This window comes from Nomascus leucogenys, chromosome 9, assembly GCF_006542625.1.
Source record: "Nomascus leucogenys isolate Asia chromosome 9, Asia_NLE_v1, whole genome shotgun sequence".
NCBI lineage: Eukaryota > Metazoa > Chordata > Mammalia > Primates > Hylobatidae > Nomascus > Nomascus leucogenys.
In genome coordinates, this window is record NC_044389.1 from 83,406,210 (window position 1) to 83,427,057 (window position 20,848).

The 20,848-nt window shown below is 36.0% G+C and overlaps 1 protein-coding gene across 3 annotated transcripts in view; it reads right to left on the bottom strand.

Annotated features, from left to right (window-relative positions):
- Window positions 1–20,848, bottom strand: part of PPP3CA (protein phosphatase 3 catalytic subunit alpha) — a 330,477-nt gene that overhangs the window by 4,401 nt on the left and 305,228 nt on the right. For 2 of the 3 annotated variants that reach the window (XM_012499552.2, XM_003257485.3), the window contains exons 11-13: window positions 12,627–12,711; window positions 4,420–4,517; window positions 1,338–1,367 (exon numbers count right to left, since the gene is read on the bottom strand). In XM_012499552.2, the coding sequence (XP_012355006.1) occupies window positions 1,338–1,367; window positions 4,420–4,517; window positions 12,627–12,711 (213 nt within the window). The remainder of the gene's footprint in view (window positions 1–1,337; window positions 1,368–4,419; window positions 4,518–12,626; window positions 12,712–20,848) is intronic. The other variant, XM_003257486.3, reaches the window with a different exon arrangement.

Here is a 20,848-nt window from a genome sequence, read left to right on the forward strand (position 1 = left end):
TTCTAATCATTTTTGTCATCCTGGTATGGAAGAATGTGCTCTGCTGTAGTTGCTGGTCAGACAATGGGTATTAGCAATTTACATTGGTAATATACTTAACACAACACAGAGTCACAGAAACCACAGAAAACAGCCAAACTATCAACAAGAATGCACACTGCAGATTAGAATTTGCCAAGAGGAATAGAGAATTCCCACATAAATAGCAGTTTATTCACTGCTATTTAGGAAGCAGTTGTATTTTCTCTTACAGTGCTACTGTTTCCCCTACCATATCCAAATCATGTACAAATTGGAAGAGTCTAAAGTGGCACTTTTTATATTATACCAAAGGACCATATGCACATAATTTTGAGAAAAACAAAAAAGTTACCTTGCAAGAACAAAATACAACTGAAGAATTTTGTTTTAAAGGGGAACTTCAAATTATTATTTTTGAAATTTCCAAAGGATATGGTATGTATAATATTTAAAAACTATTTTGATATGCAGTTCTCTTATAACTATATATTTAAAAAACAGTCAAGTAAAAAGCAAATACTAAAGGGTCGACTCTACTGTCCTTGAGGAGTGCTAGAACACAGCTGGAGATGGACACTTCTTGATGTCCGCTGCAGCTCCTAGCACAGTACCTGGCACAACGCAGACTCTCAGTACACATTCATCAATTGAGTGCTACTTGATACTTGCTATTCTCGTTATCGGCCACTTCCACAGCCACTAGATGCTTTTGAACTTTTTATAATATTTTGCTGGTGTTAATTCTCATACAAATACCAGTAGGTTACAATTTGATTTAAGATTACCAAAACTGTTCATCTCATATACAGCTGTCTCATGTTGGAATATTTTTTAGAGATACAAATTAATGTTGAACTACAACAAAGCACTATTTAAATGAACATTTTTTTCCTTTGGCTACAAACTTCTCAAGACTAGAATTAAGATGGCTATTTTTATTCTCTTCAGTGCTGCCTGAAAGTGATTTGAGGGAGGGACATGGTTCAGCTCAAAGATTATTATTTTATAAGCTACTGGTCAAAACAGCTGCCATAACCCCCACCCCACATCATTCAAAATATATAATCCTTTTGTTTTCTGTGATTATACTATTCATCATATACAAAAGTCAAACATAGCTTTAAGGGAAAGAAACAAACAAACAAACCATAGAAGGACATTTTCCCCTTTAAAGCAAGAACATTTTGGTTAATACTGAGCCACAACTGTTAGCTCAACACCCACACACTCTGTACAAGCTACAGCAAAAAAATGAATACACCCAGCAGAGCCCTTATCTGTTGCAGGTACAACAGAAAGGGGACTGGCCAATTTACCTTCATCAGCCTCAATAGCCTCAACAGTAGCTGAAGAGAAGAAAGGGGGTGCAAAATGAATGAGAAAAATGAGCAGAGGATTTTTTAACTCTAAGAACAAATCAGTGACCATCAAAGGAGCTAAGAGAAATAATGTTCCTATAAGTGCTAGATTCTGGCACAGACAACAAAAAAGAAATGCTAAAAACAAAGAAAAAAAATGCCACAGAAATTATAAATTCAATTTAAGAGCTGGATATGCCTATCTGAATTAAATGCTTTGGTTTTTGCCCACTAAATAAATAACAAACAACCCTTTAGGAAAACACTTAGGAAAATTTCTTTTACATGGACTGAATTATAAGAGATCATGTAAATCTCAACTGTGCTTCTGACTCACACAGAATACTATATAACCTCTGCTATGCTTGGTGATTTAGTTTTAAAATGCCAGACAAAATGGCAGAATTTGAAGCAGTGCCACAGTATCAGTGGGATCATTCACACTATTTAATATTAAATAGCACTATTTCCTGATGTGATGGAAAAGCAGGGAGATTCAAATTTAAAGGAAAAATAAAAGTCAGGGTGTCTAAGGCGATAATGCATGTGACTCTTTAAAGATAAACACATCAGGCATTACTAGATTTGGGGGTCGGTGGGTAGGAAGAGGGTGAAGGAAAAAGAAAAAAGGAAACGAATGATATAATCTGGACTTCTTTTTCCAGCAAACCCAATTATGTTTTCTTTTCCGTAGTGGAATATCCTTTTTGGAAGTAAAATTCATAAAATATTACAAATCAAGTAGTAACGTGCCAGTAGTGGCAATAATTCTATCAATCAGCATTTTAAAGAATAGGCAGCCTAAATACTGAATATACAGAAACAGCGTATTTCAGAAGCAGAACTTGAAAAGCCCACTGCTTTATCAGCAATTTTTGTAATAAGGTTAGGGTCTAAACTTTCGCTATGTTAAGTATATGAGTCTTTCTATGTTATTAAGGTTAGTTTATACTTCCCTAATTAAATCTTAAAATGCAAAACTTCTCTGTAACTCCAAAATGTTTAATATTAAAATTCTACCCCTTGACTTTAATTTGCATTTTTCTTATAATTCAAGATTTTAAAACTACAGCAACTGCAAAATGTGCACTATAACTTACTTATGGTGAATTCTAGATTCCTTATGATAAAAATGGAGAATGGTTATCACCATGGAGAGAGAGTACATAGCAAAGCTCTAAGTAGTTTACCCTTTTAGACAAATTGAAGGGCATCAGGCAATACATTTTGGAGTCGTATCAATGTATGTGGTTTAAAATATATAGTAAGTTTTCAAACCCATATAGAAAGGTTCCAACCCGTATGTCTTTTATGTGTATGTGTGTTTGTGTGTAGGTTCAACCATAGAAAAACACAAACCAATGGATTTAAAATAAAATAAAACCGAATAACCTAAGTAAAAACACAAGTGAAAATCTGGAAATGAAACAAAGAACTGGAAAAACTTAAGTAATGTAAGTTTAAAAGTAAAGCAAAACAACCAGAATCACATCAGCACTGACATATTAGAACTATGTACTGCCCACTATCAAATGTTCTAAAGCAAATGTTAAATGAACACTATTAAATGTGTTCTAAAGCCCACAGTTTCTGATAATACACTTGCTGTGCCTTAAAATGTGCTTATCAGAAACTAGATTTCAGTCAGTTAGGTAGATGGTACATTTTGGACATGTAAATGATCCATTTATGCTAATGTTTTAGTAAGATATTTAATTTGGTGGAAAAGCTTTTGTGGTTTTTTTTTTAAAGTTGTTCAAATAATTCCTAGCTGTAAATTTAAAGGGGACGTTTACTTCTCAATACTATGTATCTTCCTACCTTCATTTAAACATTTTTGTCTTTTTGTAAAAACTCAAAAGACACTGATTTGGAATATATTCATCTGAAAATAAAGACAATTAATGTGATGCAGCCACGATGTGATCATTCAGCAATACTATATTCATGAAGTTGGTCATTACTCTTCATGTGGACGTTTATTGAATAATATAAATGAGAATAGTGAGTCTTCTAGGTTGAAGGGCAGGGACAGAAAAGAAAATACAAAAAAGATTCAAGGAAAGATACAGGAAAATAAGCAAGAGGCCGAGAATGTTTTGAAAAATGTTATAGCATATTTTCATTTTAATTTTTTTCTGTTGAAGCCTCATCTAATAGCAATTTCCTATTGTTAAAACTGTACTGTATGTAATAATAATAGTAGTTAAAATTGGTAACAAATGTAACAAAAGTGAAAGAATATATAGGACTGTGCTGCTAACATGGTAGCCACTAGCCTCCTGGCTTATTTAAATTAAATTTAATACAAATTAGATAAAAGAAAACATTTAGTTTCTTGGTTATATTCCCTATATGCTCAACAGTCATATGTGGCTTCTGTATAGATACAGAAATTTCCACCATCACAAAGAGCTCTGTTGGATGGCACAGGTCTAGAAAGCTACACGTTTTAACACAAAATCTGTATTACAAAGGAAATGTTACTCTCTTTTCAAAAATAAAATGTGGTTCTACTCAGTCTCTTGTTTTCAATTGATAAATCAGAGAAAAGACACAAATGGCTTCCAATTTCCATTCAAGAGGATAATGAAATCATCTCCTTAAAATCTAGACTTACAGATATATTTTAGTGTTTGTGTGTGTATGTGTTGTTATCTCATAAATGAAACAGATAACCAGAAAACTTATTAAAAATGTAACTAAAAAGTTGTTTTTGAAAACGGAGTGGCTCAAAGTAGTCAAACCTATTGTGCATGTAGGCAACCTAAATGAGTTGTCCTGTAGCTAGGCTGAATATGTAGATTAACATGTGAATGAGGGAATGGGGGAAAGGTGGAGTAAAGACCACATTCCAGAGAATGAGGGAGCTATTATATTGGACATGACTGATCAAACTGATTGGGGTTTCAGCCCTTCTGCCAGCTGAGAAGAAGAACTGAAGACCAAGACAGAGCTTAAATGAATGAATAAATCAGGGCTCTAATGACACAGCTGACTGCGATGCCCGGCACACGGTCATACCCATCAGCCTGCTTACCGCTTTGCAGGGTTTGCTTCCCTCCAGAAAGTACTCCGCTGGGGAGCATGCCAGTTGGGGTCAAGCCTTTCAGCGTCAGCACACTCTCACTCTCTTCTCTGGAAGGCATAATGAGGGGTGACATTAACTTTTAATTTCTTTTGTGAAAAAGAAATGACTCAAAGGAAAAAAATGCATATAAGAACCCACATTTCCCTGTATCTTGGCTCTCTGGATCTTTTTAAAAAATTTTTTTAACATACTTTATTTTAATTTATTTATATACTAGTAATGTTCCATAAACGATTACTACAATAAAGTTTACATTATCCAATTAGGGAGGTTCTGTTTCTTTTGAATATTGAAGATAGAGAAAACCATTTTGATTCTGCAATCAGGCAACTCAATACAAAGTGTTTGTTGTGCATTCTGTATGTTAAAAGTGAGCCACAGAGAATGCTGATGTTAAGTTTTTCAGCCAAGGCTCAGCAAAAATAAGTGGAAGTGATTTGATTTGACAGAATAAAAAAACAGAGCATATGGAGATTGAAAAAAAATACGATTTGTGGATTAGGGAATCAGGAATTACATTCAGTGGACTTTTAGAAATTAAGGAATTTAGTTATTTAGATGATGTTACATGAAAAACACATTAAATAATGGCAAGTAGCCAATAAACCTACTGGTAAAATTTCCCAGCTTTTTCTTTTTTCAGTCACTTTCCCCACTGATTTGCTAATATAAAATTATTTTCTTACTCAGCATGACAATTGTTTTACAATCAGTTTTAAGTACATCATTATTTTAATTATATTTATTAATTACTTGACACTATTAATCATTTTGAATTGTTAAACCCTCATAATTAAATAACCATGACTAAATAACCACTCACTCTTTCCACATAGCGATATTGCAATCCTACATAACCAGAAAAAAGTCTTTAAAATACAAATTGTATATATACACATATACATACACATACATATATTTGTGTGTATACACACACACACACACAGGGAAAGAGTTTAGTATGTAGAATTATCTACTCCAAATTTTGACGAAGGTGTCTCACGTGACTCAAACAGAATTCCTGAACTTCTCCCCAAACCTGCTGTCTTCAACTCAGAAATTAGCAATTCCATCTTTTAGTTACTTAAGAGTAAAGGATCACTCTTTAACTCTTTTCATCCTAATTCCATATCCATTGTCACAGCAAAAATTGAGGGCTCTACCCTCAAAATATTTCTAGTTTAACCAATTCTCACAAGGCTACTACCGCATCTCTTCTGACAACAGCTTTGTTGACATATAAACTTGGCACAGAATTAACCTAAAGTGTTGGGATTCAATCAATGGTCTTGAATATATTCACAGAGTTGTACAACCATCACCATAATCAATTTTAGAACATTCTCATTACCCCCAAAAGAAACTTCATACCCATTAAGCAGTCACTCCCTATTTCCTACAGCGCTGTATCACTTCTAGTCACTTTCTGTAGATTTGTTTCTCTTGGACATTTCATACAAATAAAATAATACAAAATACAGCCTTCTGTGACTTCCTTCTTTTGCTCACCACCAGCATCACCTACCTGGATTGCAGGAGCCTTCCGAATGGTCTCTCTGCTCCATCCAAGTCACACTCTTGCCCCCTCCTCCCACAGCTGTTCTCACTATGGCAGCCAGGGTGAGGCTTTTCATACCTATGCCAAATCCTGTCACTTGTGTATTCAGAACTCTCTAATGGCTTCTCCTTTCCTGATGGGTGAAAGGGAGGTTTCACAAAGGCCTTAAAATAAACAGCTACCCCACGCTCTCCTGTTCGCATCCATCTCTTGGTCAACATTTCCTACCAATGTCTACTTTCCTTAGACATACCCAGCACACTCCACTGAGGGGCACTGCATTTTCTTTGTCATCCTCCTGCCCTGGCATCTGTGCGGCTCACTCCCACTCTGCCTTCTAATCTTTGCTCCAATATTGCCCTCTAAGCAAGAACTTCCTTAGGAATGCCATTTAAAATAATAATAATCCCTTTCTCTACTCTTTCTCCCTTTGTCTATTTTATTTTTATCTAAGGTACATATCACCCCTGAAAAACAATGCAGTGTGTTTACTTGCTTATTTCTGGTCTCCTGTCCACTCCATTCCCCTCCCGCCACGTCCCCAACCCCTCCCCCAGCTAGACAAGCCTCATGAGAGCAGGGGTTCTTGTCTGCTTTAATCACTGCTGCAGCCACAGCACCCAGACTAGAACAGTACCTGGTACATAGCTCACATTTCAAATATATTTGCCAAAAATAAAACAGTAAAAGTTGAATGAAGAATGGAAATGTTAATCCATATTTTAGATTTCTGTATCCTCTACTGCAAAGTTTACTTAAAAATAATAGGTTTGAGATAATTAATTATTGTTTATTTTCATGCAGGTATTTCAAACTTTTTAAGCTTCTGTGGTCTGTCAAACCACTAGAGGTCCCATGAAGAAATATATTGAATGATAATATGATTTGGGAAAATTGGGAGTACCTCTAAAGAATGAACACAATTTTCCTTTACATTCATATTCAAAATATGGCTTTTGTCTCATGAATGATTATAATTCCTACATATAGAATCTTGGTGTCAAATCCTGTATTAAACATGGGACTCAGGCTGGGCACCGTGGCTCACACCTATAATTCCAGCACTTTGGGAGGCAGAGCTGGGCAGATCACTTGAGACCAGGAGTTTGAGACCAGCCTGGCCAACATGATGAAACCTCATCTCTACTAAAAAATATATAAAAATTAGTTGGGTGTGATGGCGTGCTCTTGTAATCCCAGCTACTTGGGAGGCTGAGACATGAGAATTGCTTGAATCCAGGAGGTGGAGGTTGCAGTGAGCAGAGATCGTGCCACTGTACTCCAGCCAGAGCGAAAGAGTGAGACTGTCTCAAAAACAAAACAAAACAAAACAAAAAAACAAAACTTCCCCCAAAACATGGGACTCATCAAAAAAAAAAAAAAAAAAAAAATTACAACCCATAATGCTCTGAGAAAGCCAAGTAAATTATTAGCTTTTTATCTACAAAACTTTTCCGGTAATCTGAAGTATTCTTTTTAATCTTCAAAATTTTAATTTTGTACCAACAGTAGGAAGATCTTTTTGGGAAATCACATCTCTGTGGGGGTCACACTCAGGCTAACATTTCAGTCATAAGACTGATGTTGGGACATCATTTAACTTTCTTGGGCTTCAGTTTCCTTATCTATAAAATCACAACTGTAATTATGGGATTTCCATGAAGATTAAATGATACACTGTTACAAAAGCCCCAGCGTAGAAGATGGTGATTTTCCTTCCTTCCTTGCTCTTTTTTTCTTTCTTGTTCAACCACATTCCTTACTTCCCTTAATTGTGACTGCCATTCTTGCCTCACATGGAGGCCATGCCCTCAAAGGTTTCTAGCAGCTTCTTCATTTTTCAATTTCAACTCTCTCTGCTGAATTCTCATTCAAACTGATATCTCTGCAGTAATTTCTTCTGATGACCATACCCTCCTTCCCGAAAGACTCTTTGCCCTAGGTGTTGTAATGCTTTTTTCTCCTGCTTCTCCTTCTCCTTCTCTGACATCTTCAGTTCCTAGGCTGATCTTTTTCTTCTATCTCCAGATCTGTGTTTTCTAATATGTAGGCCCCAGTTACATGTGGCTGTTAACCACCTGAGACATGACTAGTCGAATTAAGATGTGCTGTAAGTGTAAAATACACATGGGATTTCAAAGATGTAGTACAAATATAAGAATAGAAAATGTCCCTTTAATAAGTGTTACATTGAATTGATCAAATGTCAAAATGATAAAATTTTGGATATTTGTGTTACACAGACTGTATTATAAAAATTGATAATTTCTTTTGTTTCTGTTTCTACCCCTTTTACTGTGGTTTCTAGAAAATTTAAAATGACGGATGTGGCTCACATTTTATTTCTATTGGAAAGCAATGTTCTGAAGAATTTTTATTTTCCTCCTCTCACTTTTCATGCTATCCTTTAGCAAGACCATCAGCTTACACTGCTGTACTCTTGTCTCTGTGTTGTTTACTCTCGTCTGCATCTGTCTCTCTTTCTCTCTCTCTCCCCCTCTCTCTCCCTCTCTCTCTCTTTCTTTCTTTCTTTCTTTTTTGATGGAGTCTTGCTCTGCTGCCCAGGCTGGAGTGCAGTGCTGCAATCTTGGCTAACTGCAAGCTCTGCCTCCCGGGTTCATGTCATTCTCCTGCCTCAGCCTCCCGAGTAGCTGGGATTACAGGCGCCTGCCACCATGCCCAGCTAATTTTTTTGTATTTTTAGTAGAGATGGGGTTTCACTGTGTTAGCCAGGATGGTCTCGATCTCCTGACCTCATGATCCACCCGCCTCGGCCTCCCAAAGTGTTGGGATTACAGGCGTGAGCCACCGCGCCCAGCCTTATGTCTACATTTCTAAGCCTCGCCTCTCTCTGAACCTCCAGGGCAGAATTTCTAAGTGCCTCTACATAAATGCTCTGCCAAATTCAGTGCATCCTACTCTTCCCGAAAAATACCTGTTAGGTATTTAAATTGAAAAATACTTCCTCTTCTTTAGACAATGGCTTCCTATCAATGGCATAGACTGGAACCCCTGTAGAATATTCTGGAATATTTCCTCTCTTTTGTAGCCTCTCATATAGGTAAGGGTTCTCATAGCCAACACTGGAAATCTATTTTGGCTAATTTTAACAGGAAAGAGATATATTAAAGGTATTAGAGAGCTCACAGATCCAGAGAACGGGGCTTCAATGCTCTGTAGCTGGGAAGAGTAACAGTACCTGTTCTTACTGTGGGGTGGGCTCCATGAAAGGCTTGCCACTGATGTTCATAGCCGATGCCAGAACTCATACTAATGCTGTGTAGTTAGCTCCCAAAATGCTGAGGTGGAAGCTCTTCCACTGCTGGTCCATGAGATTCCACACCTGACAGGACAATTGCCGTCCTGCCTTGCTGCGTCCTCATGATGCTCAATTTGAAACAAAGCCTTACTTACATGCATTTATCTGACTGGCAAACCTTAGGCAACAGGCTTGTATTTTATCTGCAAGGACTGCTGAAAGACAGTTTTCTGGTTCCCTTATAAGGTTGCACATTTCCAAAACGTAAGAAACATGTTGGGCAAGTATACCTGACAAATTTGTACCACATTCCACATTCATTAATCACGTCCTGTTTTCCCAAATTTCTTATATTTGTCCTTTCCTTTGCACTTCTCCCCGCCATAGCCTGGTCCAGCCTTTTGCTGGGATTACTTCAAAAGCTTCCTACATTTATTTTTAATTTACATTTTATTTTATATTTATTTACTTTTTTCGTTATCCATACGTCACCTTGCTAGCCAATCTTCACGTTGCGATTAACACGTATAGTGAAACATGGGTTAGAGCATGCCTCTAATCTCATGAAAATAATTCTACAATTCCTGATTGCCTACACACACACAAAATTACATGTTTTAACATGCTATTCAAAACACTCAGGGATATGGACTTCAGTATATTTTCAGTCTCCTTTTTAACAAGATTCCTCACTCACCTTCATGTCTTTTGCTAGGCAGTCCTTTAATACATTTAGAATTCATTACTAGACTACTAGTATTGCTTAGAATTTATACTAGACTACATAGCACAGTTTTGAGTAAGACTCTCATTAGTGTTGCTCCCCAGCTGAGTGAGTTTGGACACTCTGCTTAGCCTCTCTCACATTCAATTTCCTCACAGGAAAGTGAAGTCACCACAACCTTGCAAGCTTCCTGTGCTGATTATTGTCAAATGTGCATAACATGGGGCATGAACCTGGCACTTAGCAAGTGCCCCATAAAAGGATGCCATTGATATTGCTCTTAGGATTGTGTGGCTGTGCTCCTGATAATTTTTTCCACTTCCAGGAATGCCTTCACCACATTTTTCCCTGTCCTGGAATCCAGCCTATCCTTCAAAGCACTCCTCCAATTTTAACCTCTTTATGAACATTCCAGTCAGGAAACACAAGGTTCCTTCCTGTCTAATGCCACAGCAGGGTATCTATTCATGTAGTTAGCACACACTTTTTTTTTTTTTTTTTTTTTTTTTTTTGAGATGGAGTCTCGCTCTGGTTGCCCAGGCTAGAGTGCAATGGCATGATCTCAGCTCCCTGCAACCTCCACTTCCTGGGTTCAAGAGATTCTCCTGCCTCAGCCTCCTGAGTAGCTGGGATTACAGGCACGCACTACCATGCCTGGCTAATTTTTGTATTTTTAGTAGAGACAGGGTTTCTCCATGTTGCTCAGGCTAGTCTCGAACTCCTGACCTTGTGATCCGCCTACCTCGGCCTCCCAAAGTGCTGGAATTACAGGCGTGAGCCATCATGCCGGGCCACTTTATTTTCTTTGTTAGTTTATTGTCTATCTGGCTGGCATTCCAATTTGGTATCTTGATTGCCTAATTCAGTGCATGGTACACCGTTAATGCTCAATCATTATTTACTAAGCTTAACTTACTTTTTTCTGGATAGGATCTCTCTGTATTCTGCATATGTGCTATGGATGCTTTTATTATAGAAAAACAATAATATAGAGCTTGCTTTTATTTTCTACTAACGTGCAATTTTAAGTGAAGTCACTGATCACTGCGTTCAAATAGTCCATTTATCATGGGATAGTCATGGAAATTCTAGAGCTGTTTTTACTTTCCCTCAGAGACTTCAGACAGAATAAGAAATAAAAGCATTATTGGTAAATCTGAGGCACAATAAATAAGCAAGTGTTTACTCAGAATTCCAATTAAGCTTATGACCTTCATATACGCCTCTGTCCCCACAGAACATTTTTCTAGCCATACAGGCCTCCTTGTGGTCCTCAAAACTACCAGTTTTGTCTTTACTTAAGTATCTCTGCACTTGGCTATTCTCTTTGCCTTGAACTCCCTTACCTCATTTCTTCATGAAGGTCACCTATGCTTGCCCAAATACCATTACTCAGAAAGTTTTTTGTTGACCACACACTAAAAGAAGTTCTTTATCTCCCACTTGCTCCATCTCTACATTGCTTTATTTCTTTTCTCCATGGTACGTAATCAATGCTTTAAGTTTTACTATATTTACTTATGGCATGAATGAATAAGCCCTGAAAATGTAGTTGGAAACGTAGAGCAATAGAGCAAAGGTAGCCTCATTCAGTAACGGAAGGGAGCAATGATGCCCTATTTTCAGCTTGAACACGGCTTGTCGTGATTGTGCTGGCTACCACAGAGTTCCCACTGCCTTTGATGTGGTGTCTCTGAGGGAGCATGATAATGCTTTTCATCCTTCTCATGGCTCCCTCTTTTGGCATTAAGTCATTCAGTTACTCTTTAGTGACTGTACCAGGAAGAGGATAGAAATAGCAAGAGGAGAAATCAAAAGAGCCAGTGGCGACACTCTATGAGAAAGAGTTGGGGCAAAAATTTGGCAAAAAATTAGATTATTAAATTATCCAGTTGTAGATGTACTATTTCCCAAGGTGTTCCTATTTACTCGTTAATATGTATTATTTTGAATTGACTGTATACTCCTTACATATAAATATATCATATTTTAAAGTAATCTTCTGAAGAGAAATGTTACATTGTATTATTTAGAAATAACTGGAGTTTCCTTCAAGAAAATATTTGTTTTCTAAATTAATGCTTAATAATAATAATATGATTCATAATCTACAAAATATACTACTATATGGAAATTGAAACATAGTAATTTTTTCTCTCAATAATTAGAATAACAGATTCACATGAATAGCTTTATGGCTGATGTTCATTTCCTAGAAATCTAGTGAAATGTGTCTGATAAATGCATCTTTCACCACGAGCCAGAATGAAAAACAAAACAAAAAAAATTACAATAGCTTTTTCTGTTTCATAAGATATTCAACCTATTTTGAAATCAATGTTTTAAAGTCCTATAGCAAATAGAGGAATAAAATGTGATGCAATTCATTTCGAGACTTTCTTAACAGAAATAATTTAGTAGACTGCAATTTAACTAAAATAGTGAGAAACTGACAATTTCTCATTTAATTTTCCTCAATTTTTAATTTAAAAGGAAAAAAAGAAAGACAAATATTCTCTAGTAAAATGTTTAAATTACCAGATGAAAGTATTAAAGTATTTATTAGGTGACACATAATACAATTTGAAACAAAAACCGAGGATGAATGCACCCACCTGAGCACTGAGAACACTCTGGCCATTTTGCCTATTGCTCGGATCTTGTTCCTTATCACTTCTTTCCGGGCTGCAGCTGTTGCACCTGTATTTTCAAACAGAGTTCAGTGGTCAGTAATTTTTTATCTAATTGTAATTGATTTTACAAATTTACACATACAACTGACTCCAGTAAGCAAAATCAGTATTTTTTTTTTTCCCTTAAGAGGATTTATCTGTAAATCAAATTTGAAAATTTAAGCTTTTGGCCACGAATACTAGGATGTGATTTTTGAGAAGTCCCCATAGTGCCAAAGAAAAACTTTCGAGATATCCAGAGGGTAGATGAGTAAGAAGCTAACTGGAAAATCACTGAGCAGAGAGGGGTAGGTTACTATCCTCCTCTTCCAATTGACTTTCCCCTTCTTTTCTATTTATATAGAGACCACGCATTGGGAGGAAGAGTTAAGTGCCTTATCACCATCTTCTATTCATTTGCAGTCTCCATGCTGGGAAAACTACTTTAGGAAACTGCTTTTCCGAAAGTTCTCCTTTGATGTGATTAAACTAGAAAGTCTCTTAATTCCCTATCTGCCTTTCAACATCATTCATAATTATTTGATGATGATTGAGCACTTGATACTCTTTCATCTTCTGGTTGGTTCATGAGTTCTGGAGAAAAGAGTAGAGAACTGCTAAACTGGATTTGGTAAGAGACAATGGCACCATGGTTGGCATTTTAGTACTATTTTTGAAAGTTATGCATGGTTTTTCTGGGTAAGTTTTACCACTTGTTACATTTTCCAAATTAAAAAAATTAATTACATAGATTATTGTTACAAATAAATACATTATTTTAAAATGTTTTAAAATAATACTTTAATGAGCCCATTTGATTTTTTCTTTAATTCCCAAGGTACATTGGAAGAAGTATAAAACAGAAAAAAAACCTCTCAATTTTTTTTTTTTTTTTTTGAGACAGAGTCTTCCTCTGTCACCCAGGCTGGAGTGTAGTGGTGCGATCTCGGCTCACTGCAACCTCCACCTCCCAGGTTCAAGTGATTCTCTTGCCTCAGCCTCCCAAGTAGCTGGGACTACAGGCATGTGCCACCAAGCCCAGCTAACTTTTTTTGTATTTTTAGTAGAGACAGGCTTCACCATGTTGGTCAGGCTGGTCTCAAACTCCTGACCTCAAATGACCTGCCTGCCTCAGCCTCCCAAAGTGCTGGGATTACAAGTGTGAGCCAGTGCACCTGGCCAAGATTTTTATAATCCAAGGTAAAATGGATAAGCTATCCTTTTTATTCATTATGTGGGATTTTTATAGAAAGCATTAACACAAGCAGATCATCTAATTCTACTGTCTCTAACAGATATACAACAGAATATTCTTTTCAAATAATAACAGAAATTTTCCTAATCCAAAAGAACAGTTTGAGTCACGTAATTTGCTCAGGGACGGTAGTCTATAGATGACAACTGGTATGTGTTTTGGTCTTTTATTATAATTTGTGATAACAGCAAGCTTTCACAGAAGGGTTTTGAAAAAAGATTTCTACTGTTTCCCTTAGAGGGCTTTCATGAACGCCATTTGGAACCTCATTGATTGTATGGATCAAACAATTAATATGCCAACATTTCCATGAGAAAGAAAACTTGTACAACACACCCAATTTTGAAATGGCTAGAAGAAAGGTCTTTGCTTTTTTTTTTTTTTTCCCTCCACTCCAAGAAAGTGAAAACATATGGATCACTTTCTTTGCCTGGGTGGGTAATCTTTCAGAGGTGATGCTAACACAAACCCATCTCATAGGTGCATGGGTGTTCCCCAGAGGCTGTGTGAAAACCAGCAAGCTGGCTTCCTCCCACCTTCCCTCTGCCCTGAAAGCAGCCTACATTTATGTCCATTTCTTCCTCTCTTGTGGCAATTATGCCATGGCAGGCACCTTTCAACATATCCAATGGGAAGGACTTATTATTGCCAGCTATTCTACCTGCAAATGGGTGGAATAGGTTTCCATCCATGTGGGAGACAGCAGTTCTCCAATCTGGCTGTTCTGATAATCAAGCAAAACCATGGGTTCTCATTCACTGTAAGTTCCTTGAATTATTAATTAGTCTCTCGGCCAGAACACTGGAGAGGAAAATAGGGTGTGTGCAGGATCCCTGCCTCTAATTGTATTCTGATTTTGTAAACAATATTAATTATCTATGATTCGTAATTAAGATTATACATCAAATTCTGCTCTGGAGACCATCTAAAACTGAATTCTCTGTGCTTGGATTTTAGATGAGTAATGAACAAGAGACCATTAAAAGACTTCTTTTTTTTTAAAGTGGGATGGCAAATAGTCCCCTTAGGGTGGTCTTCCTATACATAGATATATTTCAGTTACTCCATTCAATGATGCTTTCAGTCTAATATTGTCCAATTACTACTCTATGTTTAAAATTCCCTACCTCAACTGACCTGTGAACTCAGGGGTCCTGATGTGCTGAGTAAGGGAAAATATTCTGGCTCTCTCCAATAAACAATATGGCCAGATCATGAAATCAATTCAGTGAACACAAAGAATGGAAACTGTGGGAGAGCTCCAAAACTGGTCACTATATTTAGAAGCACAACAAGAAAAGCAGCAAGGAGTGGCTAAGATGTCTAGAAATAAAACTTCATGTATTTAAGTGAGTGAGAGGGGGGACACATAAAATCAAATAAGTAAAAAATATATATGGAAAATAATTTCACAGAACATTTCTGATAAAAAAACTTGTAAAAACCATAACTAGAGCAACGAAAAGTAAGAAACTACGTTGGAAAAGGAGGGAAATAAATTATGTAAAGCTGTGCTTCTTAGCTTGGTATAAGCTGATGATCAGAAAAATGCTCAAATACATACTAAATTTTAAATGCAAAATGAACATTCTCACAGTCAGTCAGTATACTATTCCTTATATTTTCAGATAAAATGAATGATTAGAGAGCATATAAAAGATATACTACTTTATGTATATGTAGTTGTGCTCCCCATAAATAGTGAATCACAACACACTCTAGCACTTTTCTTAATTAAAAAAAAAAACAAAAACTCTGTTTTAAAAGTTTCTCGGCCGGGTGCGGTGGCTCACGCCTGTAATCCCAGCACTTTGGGAGGCCGAGGCAGGCGGATCACGAGGTCAGGAGATCGAGACCATCCCGGCTAACATGGTGAAACCCCGTCTCTACTAAAAATACAAAAAAATTAGCTGGGTGTGGTGGCACATGCCTGTAATCCCAGCTACTCGGGAGGCTGAGGCAGGAGAATAGCTTGAACCTCGGAAGCAGAGGTTGTGGTGAGCCGAGATTGTGCCATTGCACTCCAGCCTGGGCAACGAGAGTGAAACTCCATCTCAAAAAAAAAAAAAAAAAAAAAAAAAAAATTCTCAGTAACACAGATAAGGAGTTTTATTATCTCTCTTATAAAATTGAAATATATTTACACAAAAAGTAAAATAACCTGACCATGGACAGTAAGAAGAGCCATTAAACTATTCTCTGAATAGTTTATCCTGAAAAGTACCTTCAATCTTTTCCATATAATCAAAACCAAAATTAGCTCTAACCACACATATATAACTTCAAAAAGATTTAAAATACCAAAATAAAATATCTGGATTGATGTGTAATTTAATGTAAAGGAGCTGAACAACAGCAGGAGAGAATTAAGTTCAGATGTAAATGTTCTGGTATACTATACTTAGTATTGCTATTCCAGGTTTTCGGTATTTTCCAGAGATCATTAAAACTTTTTCAAAAACTTATTCCACTCCAAATCCTCACAGTCCATAATTAAACAGAAAGATCAAGAATAAGTACATTCTTTTCAGAATTTTACTACCTGCAACATGCAAAGATAATGTCATATTAAACATTCTTGTTACTGTTCTGTTTAAGTTGTGAAAATGTACCACAGTAGCTCAAATTAAAATTCAGTATATTAAATAATGAAGACACATAAAATACCTTTTACATGAAAACTGTGGTAATTTCTTTCCATTTAAAAAAGCATATAATCACCTATTTCAACTTGGAAGTCCAAAACTGAAAGGTAGTATTTCATATGTTAGAAAAAATAGTAATTTTAAGTAAAATTTCATTTTGTTTCAAATAATAATCACTTCTGTTTTTGGCCTCTACTTTCAACTTTTTAAGTTCTGATCTTCTTTTATGCCTGGGGTATCATGCTACTAATTCCAGAATCTAAGCAACCCTGAAAACTCAATTTTTCCTCAACATGGGGGAGGATAGTATATAGACAAAGGGGATCTTTAAAGATTTGCTTTTAATACATATCCTTCTTGCCCTTAACTTAGCACCTTGCTAACTTCTCATGAAGTTTTAAGATATCTATGACAAATGGCCTTCTAAGTGACTGTTGCAACCCCACAGGGTAGATTTCAGCCTTAGAAAGGAACTAGAAAAAGGCATTTGCACCACAGAGAGTGGAGGCAAGTGCTTGGCTAAAGAGAGAGTCTTACCACCTGGGGTATCTGGCACACATTACAGATGTTGGCTCTGACTTCCAGCTCAGTTACCACTGTGGAGCTATTACTGTGAATTCTTCAGTTACACGTGAATTAGTGGTGTGCAGAAAGTGTTACGTAGAGTACAAATTACCATCCAAATCATTCATTCATCAAATATTCTTGTGACTCCTTTACTATACAGCCTGCCATGTGCTAGCAACAAAAATATGAATGAGGCATTGTCTCTGCTTTCGGAGATCACGTGAACAACAACAATAGACAATGACAAATATTACATTGAAAGTAGCAGTGGTACACTGGAGCTGGCTTCTGTCAGCTGGTAAGAGGATACTGAGTGTATCCCTTCTAAACTCCATGGTCAGTAATGTTGGTAGCTTCAAATCAGCTGTGGGGGAAACATTTATACCATGAAAATCTGCAAATGCTACAAACCGGGGCCATTTTCCCTGGGAGGACAGGTGCAAAGTGCTTGCAGGTACAAGAAAAACTTTTCAGTGAAATGGTGACAGTCAAGGATGTTGAAGGATAAATAAACACCAGAAAGAAAGAAGAATGACATTCTCCATAGAGATTTTTTAAATGTGTATAGGCAGCAAAATTCCACATTATGTTCAGATGATGGGTAAGAAGTTTGATGTGAACGAAGTTTGAGTAAAATTGGAAGATGGTAGGGTGGGAAAGAAGCAGGAAATGCGTGGGCTAACCTATAAAGGCTTTAGCATAGTAGTACATGCAAACAAGAAGTTTAGATATTAGCATGTATGCAATAGAGTTAAATAAAACTTACTTTGCCAGATACCAAAAAAGAAAGAAACGGTTAGATTGCTGGAAGAGTAGACACAAGATATGTGATAAAGCAAATATAGTCAATTGTTAGCTATAGAAAGTTAAGTGATGGGTCTCTAAGTACGAACTATACAGTTCTTCAAACTTTCCTGTATGTTTAAAATATTTTGTAATAAAATGTCAAAAAATGAAACTATACTTGGAATAAATTTGGTTTTGTGGGGGAAGAAAAATAGCAGCTTTGGGGAGAGAAGTCTCTATGTTCTGCTCTGCCCCTCCTTTATGTAATAGGGGAGGATGCATGAGCTTGCTGAAAAAGGCAATGAAGACTTCTCACTGGAGTTACATTCTCCCCATCTCTCTTCTCCACCAAATCCAGGAGAAAACTGAACTGCCAGGATTTTGTTTTAAAAGTCTAATCCAACAGATTCTTATTAGTTTCAACACATTTTAACAACTGTAAGAAATAAAAATGACCAGTTAGAAAAAATTATACTTAAATATCTTCTGAAAAGAAATATTTTTACATTAGAATGTGAAAAAGCTGCTTTTAAAAATTGTTATTGTTATTGAGTTGTATTTTATTTGATAGAAACACTAGCAGACCTTTCCCAAATGATCATTATATTGGCCACAAGCTTTTTGTTATCATTTAGGCTTCTTTCTTTACAGGACATTTAACTTGCAAGTGTATCCATAGTATATGTATTTAAATGAAATATATATAAAAAGTATATTTATACTAAAAACTTTTGTATGTTTTAAAAGGAAAGATGTATTTTTAAAATTATATTTTGCTGGTAGACTTCAAATGTCTTAAAACATTTAATCCAAATTGTGAGAAAAATTTTTTTTTACCACTCAACACTTCCAAATTTGTTAAAACTTAACAAAGTTCATTCCTATTCTACTTGAAAGTAAAATTTTTATCATAGGTCAATATTATTAAACAGAGTTTCAATGTTCCTTCAGATTTTATTTTTTGCCAAACAGAGCAATTACTGAATTTGAATAAAACCTCTTGGTGAAATGAAGCATAAGGTATTGAGATAATTAATATATTTTGTTGTGCTATATTAAAGATAAAAAATGGGTTTTGTGTCCATCCCAAATCAGCACCTTTGAAATAGAAGATCTAATGCATAAGACAGAACAGACTCCAGATACCTCTAAGAAACTTGCGTAATTGGTCTTTATAGCTTTTTACAGATGATGAAAATTATGAATATAAAGACTGTCTTCTTTGGGAAAACACATGTCTAACAGTTGAAGTAATCCCTAAACCTTATCTTGTCTTTTTCTTTCCTGACCTAACTTAACAATAACAAACCTTGAGCTCTTATATTCCAGCAAAGGGATGTTATGCAGAAGTTACTTTAGATATCCACCCAGTTTTGCTGTTGGCTATGAATTGTGACAAGTGCTTCAGTACATTTTCCTACACCACCAGGCACTTGAGTCCTAGATTTTAAAAAAGCACCATAAGCAATGGATAACTGTTTACTCTGATGGAATGGCTTCAAAATTGTACCCCTTATAATTTTTACTCATGTAGCTACAAAATAATATCCCCAAAGAATACTATTCCCATTCCATGTTTAAATAGTTGTAAATAATGCTGTAAACATTATGAGATTAAAATGAAATGGCTATATTACTCTGTTACCAATGGCATATAAATATCAAAGCAATTTGAGTCCCACTATCATTCATTTAGAGAAAAGTCCATGAATAAAATCCTCATTGATATTTACAAATCTTATATTATTCTTTTTTTCTTTGAAATTGTAGTTCCACTTTAAATTTTCCCAATTTTACTCCAGTGCATTATAAATTTAAACTTTAAAATATATACCTATTTTAAATTAGACAGGATCTCCCCATGTGGCCCAGGCTGGACTAGGACTCCTGGGCTCAAGCGATCCTACCGCCTCAGTCTCCCAAGTGAGGTTACAGGTATGCTAAACTTTAAAATATTTTTGTCACTACATTATATGTTATGTTTAGAAATTTAACTAAATTTTAGAAATTTCCTGAGATGATGGGTCCTAAGTGTTCAAAAAATTCCTTTGGAATAAATAATATCATAATAATTATTATAGAGAGTTCACAATTATGAACTCTTTAGTTCCTAATTGAGATAGACGGCACTAACATATGATAAATATTCATAAATATTAAAGTGCACAGAAATAAAATTTTATTGGAATGCATCTCTTAATGATAAAGATGGGAGGGAAATTACATTGCTCCCTTGATTAAGGAGACTTCTTAGACACTAAGCTTTTCCAATGTCTTTTTTTGTGTGTGCCCCAGAGGTTTTTATAGCTCAAGGAAATGTTCATAGTGACTATGTCTAGGGAGACCTGTGCCTTTCTGTTAAAATGGAAAAAGAGCATTTGAGAAAGAGGAGGCGGGAAAGGAGAAGCTGCAATAAGGCCTCCAGCCAAGGTGCCTTCTCAGGCTGATCACTTTTAAGAAAATAAGACTTATGGTGGCTGAGGATGTGAAAATGGATTCCTTTTAACTCCTCTTGAAATGTCTTAGGGTAATTGCGACAGTACAAATATTCCAGCCTGAAGACTGCTGTTATATCAAGATTAGATTACTCTATTTCTAGAGTTGACAGCTATTGGAAGAACTCCTTAACTAGCCATAAACCTGGGAATCCTGCACTGTTCATCTACTTAGGGTCAGTGCAGTCAAAGTGAATCCAGAGATTGTTAGGTGCTTTCTCTCACCAAAACAAACAAACAAACAAAAAAGCCATATGTATGCCTATATAAATTACTATTTTGGGCAAAAGAAAAACACATTCAAGACAACAAGTGAAAAAAATCCTGGTAAAAATTCATCTTTTTGAAGATTACAAACTAAAATATTTAGAATATCTTTCTAATATGGATCCTAACTCTATTAACTATCCCTCTCAC